Source organism: Hyposmocoma kahamanoa, unplaced genomic scaffold (assembly GCF_003589595.1).
Source record: "Hyposmocoma kahamanoa isolate Upper Pololo Valley unplaced genomic scaffold, ASM358959v1 64, whole genome shotgun sequence".
NCBI classification, from domain to species: Eukaryota; Metazoa; Arthropoda; class Insecta; order Lepidoptera; family Cosmopterigidae; genus Hyposmocoma; species Hyposmocoma kahamanoa.
The window spans coordinates 13419030-13432162 of record NW_020653852.1 but is presented as its reverse complement, the minus strand read 5'-3'; the positions used below and the strand labels follow the sequence as shown (position 1 = coordinate 13432162).

The 13133-nt window shown below is 36.2% G+C and overlaps 1 protein-coding gene across 1 annotated transcript in view; it reads right to left on the bottom strand.

Moving 5' to 3' along the window:
• Nucleotides 1-690: 690 nt before the first annotated feature.
• The window catches only part of LOC113230890 (semaphorin-1A), an 85577-nt gene continuing 73134 nt past the window's right edge, over nt 691-13133 (bottom strand). Inside the window, exons 6-16 of the mRNA XM_026464998.1 lie at nt 12336-12477; nt 11760-11962; nt 11247-11392; nt 10944-11026; nt 10559-10787; nt 8917-9065; nt 8174-8302; nt 7524-7734; nt 6889-7096; nt 5556-5700; nt 691-1036 (exon numbers count right to left, since the gene is read on the bottom strand). Coding sequence (XP_026320783.1) covers nt 5629-5700; nt 6889-7096; nt 7524-7734; nt 8174-8302; nt 8917-9065; nt 10559-10787; nt 10944-11026; nt 11247-11392; nt 11760-11962; nt 12336-12477 — 1572 coding nt within the window. The 3' untranslated portion in view covers nt 691-1036; nt 5556-5628. The remainder of the gene's footprint in view (nt 1037-5555; nt 5701-6888; nt 7097-7523; nt 7735-8173; nt 8303-8916; nt 9066-10558; nt 10788-10943; nt 11027-11246; nt 11393-11759; nt 11963-12335; nt 12478-13133) is intronic.

Here is a 13133-nt window from a genome sequence, read left to right as displayed (position 1 = left end):
ATAAGTCCACAACAGTAATAGTTCAGCGTTGGTTGTACGCGCAACTTTTCTCGTATGTAGCTGTTAATAACGCAGATATGCGATTTTTATAAGCGTTTCGATTAATGTTGTCGAGTTATACAGTCGCTAGAGCTTTAGAATAAGAGAACCCCTATAATTAATGACGTAATTCTACAAATAGTAGGTATGTAAAAAAGCGATTTGTGAACTCATTGCAGTTTTCCCATTTCCCAGATTTTGCCATCAATGGGAGTTTCAAAAGAGTCCTTAGAAAATCCTGCAATGTACTCACAATTTCTCATTAACTATTCATCAACATTTTACCAACAAAAACTTATATTTTTCCTATATTAATAGTAAACTATGTATAATCTAAACAATCTACAATTTGTTACATTATTCATCTTACATATTCCATCGATAATATTGTTCCGTCCTTAAAAAAAATGAATAATTTTTTCTCACCTTCGACTCTGACCACGGAATGGTCAAATGCGTCGATCGCAAATACGTATTTAATGGAAGAATATCCGTCACAAAGTTTTATAATGCGACATCGCTATACACATTGAATGATTTTATCCTCGGTGGAAATTATTCTAATAACTCGTCGAGATTTACAATAAGTAACATTGTCTCCTACGGCGTCGTAGAGGAAATCGTCGGGCAACAATTTATAGGGTCATTATCGCGGCGAAAACAAAACACGATCGTCTTAACATTTCTACACGTTTTCGAACAAGGATCACTTTCGATTCACGAATTTTGGAATGTCTCAGTCCACAATAAAGTCTTTCTAATTTCGAAGGTCCGTTTAGGTTTACTCGTTTATGAACGAGGGTGTTCCGAGATGGTGCGGGGCGGTGAGAGGCGACGCGCTAGTTGCGGTAGATGTAGGCGCAGGGCTGCGGAGCGGGCGGCGGCGGGGTGGGAGGGCGCTCACCCGACGGCGACGGCGACGACGACGGCGGGGACGGTGACGACGACGACCCACCGCTCGCGGATGCCGACCCGGAACCGCTGCTGCGCTGCGACACTGCACAAAAATACACTATTCAAACCTGGGTTCGAAATTCCCACCTCCGTGGTCGAGTGGCTTGCACATCGGTTTTCAAGGTGTGGTCCCAGGTTCGATGTTCGGCCGGGTCAGTGTAGAATTTTTGTATATTGTCTCGAGTCTGGGTGTTTGTGGTACCATCGCTGTTTCCGATTTCCATAAAACAAGTGCTTTAGTTGCTTACTTTAGGATCAGAGCAACGTATGTCATGTTGCCTACATTTATTTCTCTTCTAAGTTTGGGTGTAATTTGTGGTTGTCTATGTGTTTGTCCATGGCACGCGCGACACAGGGTTTCCCTAGTGCGGGGCTACATTGAGTATGTGCGTATTATTATGTCTAATATTTGTATTATTTATCAAGATATTTTCTTTGATAATTATCTTATATGTATCAGATAATTATCTATACTGATTCATACTTTTTACTCTTTTTTTTTACTAAAACTGATAAACTGGGAGAACAAGATAAACAGGAAGAAAAAATCTTTCAGAAAACGATTTGGTTTTTAACTTTTTTTTTAGAATGACTTTGACACATTTAGATACTGAAACAAACTTATGGTACGACATTGCTAGCCGTAGCATTTTGTTATTTCAATTATTTTTTGCAAATATCAAGATAATCTAGACATATGTATTACGATAATTATCGTGATAAATATAAATGATAATAATCGCTTCAAACCCTGATTAAAATTGAAGCATTGGGAACAACAAGGGCGTTCGGCACCCAAAGTCCGTTTTCCTGTTATTGCATCAAATCATGCAAAGTGTCATCTAGTATCAAGTGACAAAAACTCATTTCGATCTACCCGTTCTAGATGGCGTGAGAGTCATTTGTTTAGACGGTGGCGCTAAGCCCTTGTTACATAGATTATAATAATGCGTTTGAATTTCGGACACGTTACGACATGCAGTTTGTAAAAACTTTTTTAATGTAAAATAATGTCTGAAACGAGCAATTTTAGTGATTTTAGTGCAGATGATGACCAAAGTGAATATGTCCCCCCAAAAAAGAAAGGAAAAAAGAAGTTAAGGAATGAAAACGCATGGAAAAAAAATGTGCGAAAGATAAAGAGAAATTCGGGTGAAGAGTACACATCAGTTCGAGGTAAGAAAGTACCTAAAAAGGTTTTTCAACATATCACTAAGTGTTGTTCTAAAAATTGCTGTAATAACCTCGATAACAGTGCACAGAAAAAGATTTTCTCGGAATTTTGGGGTATAGGTGACAAAACTCAGCAAGATACCCTCTTATTGTCGTGTTTAGAAAACGTTCCAAAATTGAGAGAGAATGTTGGGCCTAACAAGAAGAAACGAGATAATCAATGGAAATATTTTTTTACCGTACAGGGTTTTAAGATACGAACTTGCAGAAAATTATTACTATCGCTTTTGAAAATTTCGGAAAAACGTCTAAGAATAGTTCAAAAAAATAAATTGTCAGGAGAACCAGTCCGTGATATGAGAGGAAAACACGAGAATCGTCCCCACAAAATTTCTCATGACGTGTATAATATGATAAAAGAACATTGGGCCTTATTGCCCAGCAAGAAGTCACATTATGGTCGAGCTAGTGAAAGGAGATATTTTGAAAACCCTGATTTATCAGTTTTAAAACTATACAGAGCCTTTCAGCAGCATTATTTCGAGCAAAAAAACACTGTTTTAAAAATGAAGTACAACACTTATCATAGATATTTTCGAGAACACAGCATTTACTCATTTAGACTACCTAGAACAGATGTCTGTGATTTCTGTACAAAATGTAAAGTTCTGTTAGAAGCTAACCCGGAAGACCCATGTAAGATTCAATACAGGTTGCATTAAAAAAAAAATTAAATCATATAATGCACTCAAAAAAATGCTTTTGGAGTCAGTTCAGAATAATCCTGACACAGAGACACTTGTACTGGAGTTTGATTATGCCCAAAATTTGCCTATATCAAAACTTAACATAACTTCACAGTTTTACAAGAGATTATTGTGGCTTTTTAATTTCAACATTCATTGTCACAATGATGGATCAAGTTCCTTTTATTGCTTTCTGGAAACTGATTCCAAAAAGGGACCCAACACTGTGTGTTCTTTCATACATCATTTTGTTATAGAAAAGTTGCAACATTTGTCTAATATTAAGAAGATAGTATTTTTATCTGACTCTTGTGGAGGCCAAAATAAAAATATAACAGTGGTAATGTTCTGCACATGGTTGGCGAAAAGCTTAAATATTACCGTTGAACATATATTTCCAGTAAGAGGCCACTCTTATAACCAATGTGACAGAAACTTCGGAAGATATAGCATATTGCTAAAATCGTTGGAAACTATTGAGACAGCTGAACAATACCTTAGGGTATTGTCATCAGCAAGAAGCAATCCAAGCCCATTCAAGGTACTGATGGCTAGTTACCTTATTGAAGACTGGAATAAAGGTTTGCAGTCCTATGTGTCTAAGATACCCACAGGAAAACAACAAACCCGATTTTCTATACAGAAATACGTGAAACTAGAATTTACTCCTGAAGGCGACATAACAACCTCAAGATTTTATTCAGCTTCGGATCAGAAGTGATTGAGCAAAGATGATTTAAATTTACAGCAGGTTGAAAAACCTGGAGTGAAGGAAGTTAAGATTAAGGACATTTTGTCATTGACGCCTTACATGAAACCCGAAAACGCAGAATGGCTTAAACAGGTTCTGACCTTCCAAGAGGAGCAAGACCTAAAAATCCTGAACCTGGACCCTCTAGAAGGCTATTAAGGCCTCATAAAAATGATTCTGACGATTCATTTGGATCCAGTGAATTTAATTGAAAATGTTTGAACGTATTTTCAATGCGATAAAACTATGTTTCAACTTTTTTCAACGTTGCTGTCTATTTACTTTCAAATAAAGCATATTAATATAAGTATTTGAAGTTAATTCTTTCCTCAAAAACCAATAATAAAATGAACGCCCCGTTAATTTACCGGTTGGATGCAACAAGGGCGGTTAACACAAGTTAAAAAAAAAATATTTAAAAATGTTTTCAATTGTTTTAAAATAATAACAACAGCTTAAACTTTTAGCTAAATCATAGGAGAAATAAATCAAAAAGTATATAAGAGTCATATTATATATACTAAAAAGATACAAGGTATTAAAACCTTTGTTTTCAGTTTTCCTCGAAACTCATTTTTCCGAGATACGCCATTATTGCACCCAATGCTTCAATTATGGATGACTTATTTTGGTACAAAGCAAACGATGCACCCCTAAGTTACCTTACAATACTCTTGGTGCTAGCACGGTGTATCTCACCTTCAAGTACCTGGGCCAACTACCAAACAAAAGCCTGACTATGGCAAATGTCAGCGCCGCAGATGCCGTATTGCAACATCTGAAGTACGCATCGCTAAGCGAAATATAAATAGATGTACTTCGATACTACCTTCATTATTTATTTTTCCTTTTTTATATTTATTATCCAAAACAAAAATAATTAACAGTGGCTCTTAAATGTAATCTACCTACTTAATCCCTTTAACGGATTCATGCGTAGGTAGCTATAGACGCCGATTTCACAGCATCATACGTTATTAGTTTATTACTAAATATTAGAACAAACTGGTCATTCTTTTGAGAAAAAATAGTAATAAAAAAATGGAAAATTCCTACTGTGAAATTTTTGAATCTTATATTTTGACTAATTAATCTAATAATATTAATTTTAGTATCGTTTGATAACGTATGTCTTCTTTTCTTTGTTGTCCTTCTCCTGTAACCTGCCTTTACTTTTCTGTCTTTCAACAACAAATGCCACTGAGTACAACGAAATTTTATTACTCCACCATGACTCTGCAATTCGGGAATTTGGTCGCCCAGGTCACGTTTTTGCGGGTAACACGCACTTGATGGTATTTTGAAAATTAGGTCGACGTCATTGTCTCTAAGATTTAACACGGTTCTGTTTTTATAATAAAGTTTTTTATATTGCCTTATACCATTGACAATATCACATTAACGCTTTAATAGAAAACATTGAAGTTTGAACACAAATGTGCAAAAGCTTTCGATACGTTACCTACCTTACAATTACTCTTGAGGGTGTTGTATTTTGACGTTAATTTAATCATATTTTAGTGACTCAATTCCTAAGACAGGTCTAACCTGGTGTAGGGGTTTGAATACCCGTATTTTAATTATAATTACGTTGAATAACTTTGATTATTTTGTAACCCATATGGTGTAACATATGTGCGAAATAAATACATTTTATTATTATTGGTGGTCACCCACAATCCATGTTCTGCAGATCGAGTAGATAATAGTTATACTATATTAACCTTTTAGTTGTCCAAAGTTAGAAACGTAGGATATGTGACAGAATTTCTAAATATTTTTGGTCTAAAATGTTGGTCCAAAGTGGAAAAGAAAATATGACGGAGGCCAGCGGGCTGTGATCGTCGCATTCAGAGGAAGGAGAGTTTGATTGGAGGATAAGACATACTTACCCAACGTATGGTGGTGGTGCGTATTATGCTTATGGTGGTGCATTTGGTCGCGCGTATCCGCCCCGCTTGTTTCTCAGAGGTACACCTTCTTCACTGAACGCGTGGTCGAGAACCCGTTGTCGTTCCCGCGCCGGTACCCATCGCCCTGCGGTCCGAATAGTCCTGCGTTAACTGACATGCATTCGTGAATATGCGTGCATGGGTTAGTCGGATGCGATGATCGTTTGTCACCAAATTCTGAGTTATATTCCTAACTTTTGTCGTACAGGAAGTCGATAAAGATGAAAACTTTTTAGTAACAAAAGTTTGTTGCTGGAAAGTTCCAAAACTATAAGGCAGTTCCCAAAGAAAGTTTTAAAAATCGTTAAGCAACATCGCACTATTTCCTTGAAACTTTTGGCAGCTTTTTCCGAGTATCTCAGAATTTGATGAAAGATGATTAATAAATGGCAAATGGTAAAAACTTTGTGAGTTGCAAAATATTAAATTTTCAGCTGATGAAAAAATTATGGACATCAATGGTGATGATGAAAATGGAAAAGCTTTGAGGAGTTATTGAAAATTATGATGAGCGAAACATGCGGTTTTTAATGACGAGATTAGATTTAATAATGACTTACTTTCAGGGCTGTTAGGGGTTAACAAATTTAATACTCATGCTGAATATATTTAATATTAAACACATAGATATTATCTGAAAATGTTGGTTATTGGGTACACTTTACATTTCAAGTAAACAACTATTTTGTTACTGTTTATATTCTGAAAAAGAAAACTATAACGAGTCCATACAAAAATACGTAGGAATGCTAATATTGTTTTTCAATATACCTAATGGTGAATCATTCAGAAATATTTATTTGAATTGATTTTTATCTTTATTTTTATTTTTGATGGACTGCTCTAAATTCATATAAAAATATAACTTGATCAATCGTTAAGGTGTTTGCAATGAATTTACAAGTACAAATTATATTATCATAAAAGTAATATATTATATAATACATCCCTCTATAAAACCAGAGAGACGACACAAAGTTCATTTCAAATCGATCAAGTTACTTATGTAAGGGCGCGTTTCAATTATGCAAGTAGCTTGAATGCAAGTTGAAATTCTGTACGGAAACTTGAGGTAGTCGTAAAAACTAATCATAGTCGTACGACCATGCATAAATGAGACGCGAAATTAAGGCGCTACGCAAACGACGTCCATTTTTGTGGGCTTTGCGACAAGACAATGCGACAGAGTCTTGGCACAAAAAAGAACATTATATGTGTAGGGCCCTAAAGCTTAACAACCATGCAAGAGAAGAAAAAAAGGAAGACAACTGACATTGACCTGATGGGAGCGTAGAGTCCCGAAGTTGTCCCGACGGTAAGAATCGGGCTGGAACTGGAACAGCGTTTCGTGGTGAGGGTGGTATGGAGGGTGTTTGCGGAGAGTTGCCCGGGGAGACGCTGGCTTCGGCTGCGGGGCCAAGACTGGTTCCGCGTAGGTTACTTCTTCTACTTGTTGGAGGAGCTTTGGTTCTGCTTGGATTCTGTGGGTGAAAACAAAATTGTTAATATAAAAAACAATAGAGTTCTTTTTTGTGTGTACCATACAGACCATTATGTGCCACATAGACTCGATTGAATACAAACGTGTAAGGACATATCCTGAGCGAATAAAAATCAATCTTCTCAGAACTATTTGAAATACTGCCACCATACATATTTCTGTCGTGAAGCAATAATGTGAGCATTCACGGGAGTTTTCAATTTATACCATAGCACTACAACTATCATGTACAGGCGTGTGGCACCAGGCGCGCGACTTGATTGTCACTTGATGTCACAAACAATATTTATAAATATTTAACACTACCTTAATATCATTAATATGAATGCTTTTCTCTTTTTATTGTGTTGTGTTTATTGTCTTCCCTTATTGGTTTGACTTCTTTAAATAGAAAGTACAAAACTAACCTGTTAATATTTTGTCTCTGTTCAAAATACTCGTACTCCGTATCGGGATAAGGCATATTGTCATCTTCATCCTTCTTGCATCGTCTTCCGCATATGTATCCAGCAGCAAACCCAGCGCCTAAAGCTGCCAACGCTCCAGCAGCTACAGCCAGAGCCAGTGTTTCTACTGAGTACGCTGCTGGAGGGGGATCAGCCGCTAAAACTTCTGGGCCTGCAATATTAATAAGTGAACAAGTGCCTCAGGTTTAATTTACTGATATCAAACTAGGGAACTCCCAGTAATCGAATTTAACTGTAATTTTTTATTTGTTTGTTAGTTTGCAATATTTCTCCTTATTTCTGTTTTGCACGCTGGTGCTAGCTTACGTCCTTTGTGCTCACTATCCTGCTCTTTTATAAATAAGTCCACCTTTGCTCACATTTTGTATAATTAATATTTATTTGTATATGTTTGGTTAAAAAGATAATATATAATTTGGAAATTATATTAATTTAAATTATATAATGCACTCACAAACACAGTCAAATTACGCAATTAAATAGAACATTTCTCTTCAAAGAGTCCAAAACAAAATTCATTCGCTGTTAATGTTTTTGCTATCAACTTGCAAAACCACGATTAACGTGAGAAATGGCGAATAATTATGTACCTTCGTTATTATTATTGCCACCTTTCCCATCTTTATCCTGTACGATATTGATGACTTCTCCCTTGTTCTCTCCTCTCGCGTCGTCGTACAGTCCAGAACTCAGGCCCCCAACTGCACCCGCATCTTTGCCTAAAATGCATGCATTTGTTAGTTATCGCGTGTAGGTTTGTATAGTGATAGTGAAATGTAGTTAGTTTATGTGACAGGTATTGGCTGAAATCTGTGCATGTATTATTATGATGCTACAGTTTATCAATACACCCATGCTAAGTCATTATTATATTAAAATGTATTAAAATCATCTACGACAGGAAGATTCGATATGGTAATTATCATTTGATAATTATCATTGAGAATTCTCATGATAATTATCCCGATAATTATCTTATGATACTTTAATATTTTCTTACTGTTTGTTATTTTTAGTAAAAAAATTAAGAGATCAAAGTATGAATCAACATAGATAATTATCGAATATATACACGATAATTATCAAAATATTTATCAAAGAAAATAAATGTCATGATAATTTCGAACCCTGACCCTGATAGTAATGTTCCAAGTAGCCAATAAACAATGAAATGGATAAAACACTCATTTGATGAAAATGTGCAAACATTCTTGTGCACCGAATGCAGAACACCAATTTAAATTTTGTAATGTCCGAATTGTTCTCTCCTTTGTTGCATTTTACAATAGGATAATGAGACAAAAAGACATAGTCACAGGCCTTAACTACTCACTGTGAGGGCAGGCAGTATGACTTCCAGTAGCGACACTCTGATAGAAGGAGTTTTCGTCCAGCCATCGGCTGACTCCGTGCGAATAAGCACGGCATCGTCCTGCCTGTTTATCCCATGCACAGTATGGGTCTTGCAAGGCTACACATTCGCTGGAACAAAAAAAATCGGGATGATTTTATGAGACATTACTTAGGTAGACTGATGTTCAGTTTCTTAAATATTAACCAATCAATTGATTAAGCAAGGATTTTCTATACTAGACATTAAAAATTATCATAAGTATTTTAAGAAACTCAACCAAAACAATCTACTTTCATGACTCTTTTATTAATGAATGAAAGACGTTTATGAAGACTGGTTTTGGTTGGGTTTCTTAAAATAGAATGAATGAATTCAATAGTGACATATTCTAGTATGGAACATCAACAAACAATAATATTAGAATAGGCTAAAGTACGACAGAGAGTATTGGTAAGTAGCAATTTTTTCAAGGGAACCTTAAGATAGAATTTAGGAGATGCAAAATAGTTTTAGGTTTTTATTAGTTTATGTGACTGTTACATAATGAAACGCATTGAAATACTAGAGTTTTAATGCCTAATTATGTACAGTTACGTACACCGCTTTATATATACACATATTATAAGCTCTCTATGATGTGTTCAGGAACCGCATGTTACGACTGGCGAAATGGCGGCAAATAAAAACTTTTCTCACGCATGTCACTCATACGTAGTTTTTATTTAATTCATAGACAAACTAGAGTCGGCCCCAACTATCATATCGTCCGATATCAAGTAGGTAATGTGCTTTTTTTCTACCTACCTTTCTAACGTGTTAAATTTCATTTCGAATAAAACTTAATCTCGACTGATATTAGAATTGAGGTCGAATCAAATTGTTTTGTTTTTCAGAGATGTTCGATAATTTGAATGTAATAATTTTATTTAATTTTTTTTATTAAGTTTTTGGCAAAGCCATCAGCCTAAACATGAAGTTTAAATATGTTTCAGTAAATATGGCCGCCACAAAGAGGATAGGCAAATTGAGGCGGCGCGCGGCGTGCTTGGATTGACTCGGGATTCCTTAAAACAGGCCGATACGGGTAGATCGAGATTCGTATAATTTCGCGTTTTAATCTTCGATTAAGGCACAATAGCACTATCCTATTCCACTTTAAACTAGATTTCTCAAAATAATTGAAAGTCAAAATAAAAACGACACTTTTCCCTCCAAAAGGTCCAGAGCGAATCTGAATGTAATAATAAAATCGAATTCGATGAAGCAATAATAAAATTTTCACAGATAAGAAATTTGTTCTAACTAAACAATTTACATATAAGCTGGTCGTAATTTGCAGTTTTTTAACACATTATAGAGGGTTTATGATACGTGTGTAAATAAAGAATTATTTAGAGTATAAAAATATGCATGCAACTAATTTCAGAATGTCTTTAGGCAGGTTCACGTTACGTAGGTTAGTGAGCATAATGTAGGTTCTCACACCAATCAATAATCCATGGTTTTAGGCTTAAAACATTATTGTTATCTATAGGCTTGGATCGGGTTAGGTAAAGAAAAAGTTGATCTTAAATTGACAAGTTACAAAAAGTTGTCAGTTTTATATTTTTTAAATACTTACGAACAGGAGCTAATTTTGTCGCTCGAACACCGATGCAATCGCAAACTCAACACCTCTCTGTCTGACACAGCTATTAATCTGGCTGCATCTCTTCCAGCTCTGGCCACTCTCAGGGCTCTGACTGGAGAGCCAGCTGCGAATGCTTGTAGTTCTTCTATTACGACTGGAACAGCTCTTTTATTGGAGTCGTATGACACTGCGTTAATGGCTTTGATGATTTTACCGTTATCTGAAAACGAAATCAGATGTATCAGAAAATGTACTTGTGCCTGTCATAATTAGACCTTATTGACGATTCATTTCTGTCATACATTGTGAAGTCTATGATGGGTCTTTAAATTTTGGTTAATGTACAGTTTGAGAGTTTGAAGTTTTGTAAACTTACCTGTTCCAATAAATAGTACGTCATAGGCTTTCCCTCCAGGAGTCTTCACTTGTGGATCTACAGCTATTTGAGTAAACCGATAGCTGGAACAATATAATATTAACTTTAAAGTTTGGTCCTTCGAGCCGGATAAAAGAAATCTGACATAGTTTTAAAATTGTGTATTGACATGTAACACACAAAATCAGCACTTTTTACATCACGTTTTTGGAACATTAGCTCATCGAGCAAAATTTCGGTAAGACTAGGTGTACAATTACACCTAGCCTTACCGAAATTTTGCTTGACGAGCGAATTACTCACTGAAAGCTAGTCCTAATAACAATAGGTTCTCCAAAGAATGCTGGCACTGATTCGTCCATCAGTGCGTGTGTTTTAATGAAGTTGAGAGTTTGATCTGGCAGCTGTCTTGAGTCATTGTGACATGTTCCAGGACGAGGTTCTGGCACCTGTATGTGAATAATTATTTTATATTAAATTTTAGTCAACTAACTCCGTGGCTGAACGGTTACCATACTGGACTACCACGCAGAAGTCCCGGGTTCGGTTCCCGGGCCGAGAGGAATATTTATATGGACTACATTTATTTCTCTCGTGACTTTGGGTGTAATTTGTGGCTGTCTATGAGTTTGTCCATGGCACCCACAGTATAAGGGCTATGAGTGTATGCGTTACTCTTTCTTCACTTTGCATAAAAATTTTGTAATGAACGTCTTTTAGTGAATCTAGAAAATATATTATTTCACCGTCTAATATCTACAAACTCGTCTTTATGTATATTTCACTTAAATTGAAAACTAATTAATCAAAACTCACCTTTGCAGTATTAACAGGCAGCCAATTTGAATTAAGGGCGCTTTGTTCCTTAAATGTTCCTTCAAAGGTATCAGCAATATCTTGCATGCTAAAGGCGCACACAGCACTCCCTGATATGCTGTTAGGTGGTGTCGTGAACGTACCGTAGATTAACTGAGCGTTCAGGCCTCCGTAAACGCCTTCTATTAGCTCAGTTGTAGATTCTGTGAAAAAAAAAATTACTGAAAGCATGCGTACATAGACACTATCCATGAGTCATATCCGGCTCGAAGGACCATGTAGAAAAATATGAGAACTATTAGTATATATAATATAATAGTATATAATATTAGTATTATACTAGTTTATTAGGGACCTGGTTTAGTGACAATTAGCCACCTTGGTGGGTCGTAAGCGCAAATCTTAATACATTCACTGATAAAAACAGTTGCTTGCCAACGTCACTGAAAAAGTTCGGTATCTCGCTAGGTGGCGTCTCGGTGCTGAGAGTTAAACATACCCACATTTAGGTTGTACTACGACATTTAAGTCTGCGGCATAACTGTACTCTTAAAGTTCATCAATACAAGTACTTACGAATTTCATTAAAATAGAAAGGAAAGTCGCCAGCAACGGAGCAGTTAAGCCGGGACTTGAGGAATGATGTCCAACGTTGCTTGAACCGATGCGGCCCGCCACGATCGTCGCGGCAAACGCGCGCAACGCGGGAAAATACCGACTGAAACATATGTCATATTTATATAAATTGTCATAGTTTACAATATGTAGTTATTTAAGTAAGAATATTTTTGTTATGGGCTTTAGTCTTAAGGGTTATTTTAAACACAACTGACAGTCAAGTGATATGCACGATCATAGGTTCCGAATTTGATTTCCAGCTTGTTACCTCCGAGACTTATTGTGCTTAGACTAGTAAAAGGGAATGCTTCGATGGTTTAGTTATATGGAGAGGATGGATATTAATAGAATAACGACATACATTTACAGAGCAAACACGGAACGAAACGTGGGCAAAGGTCAACCTTAGCGTAAATATCTCGTTTAGATAGAGAAGGGTTTCTTAACCATGGTCCATGGATCTTCAAGAGGTCCGAGTAGTGAACGCCGGGGGTCCATGGCGAGCCTACCTAATATAATGCATTAATATAAAAATTGGAGTACAATTTGTTGTGAGTAAATAGATAAAGTGCGCGTGACCTTTTTGATTTTTTAAATTTTCGCGCCCTTTGAAGGCTATTCATTATTAGAGCGAGCGAGTGCGCGTCAATGCATTAAGCAATCCGCGAGCCTTCCGTCTTCTTCATCTTTTCAGACAAGGTTCGTACGCCATTTGAAATTTTGAGTGTAGTCCATGACTAGCAAATTGTTGGAGAT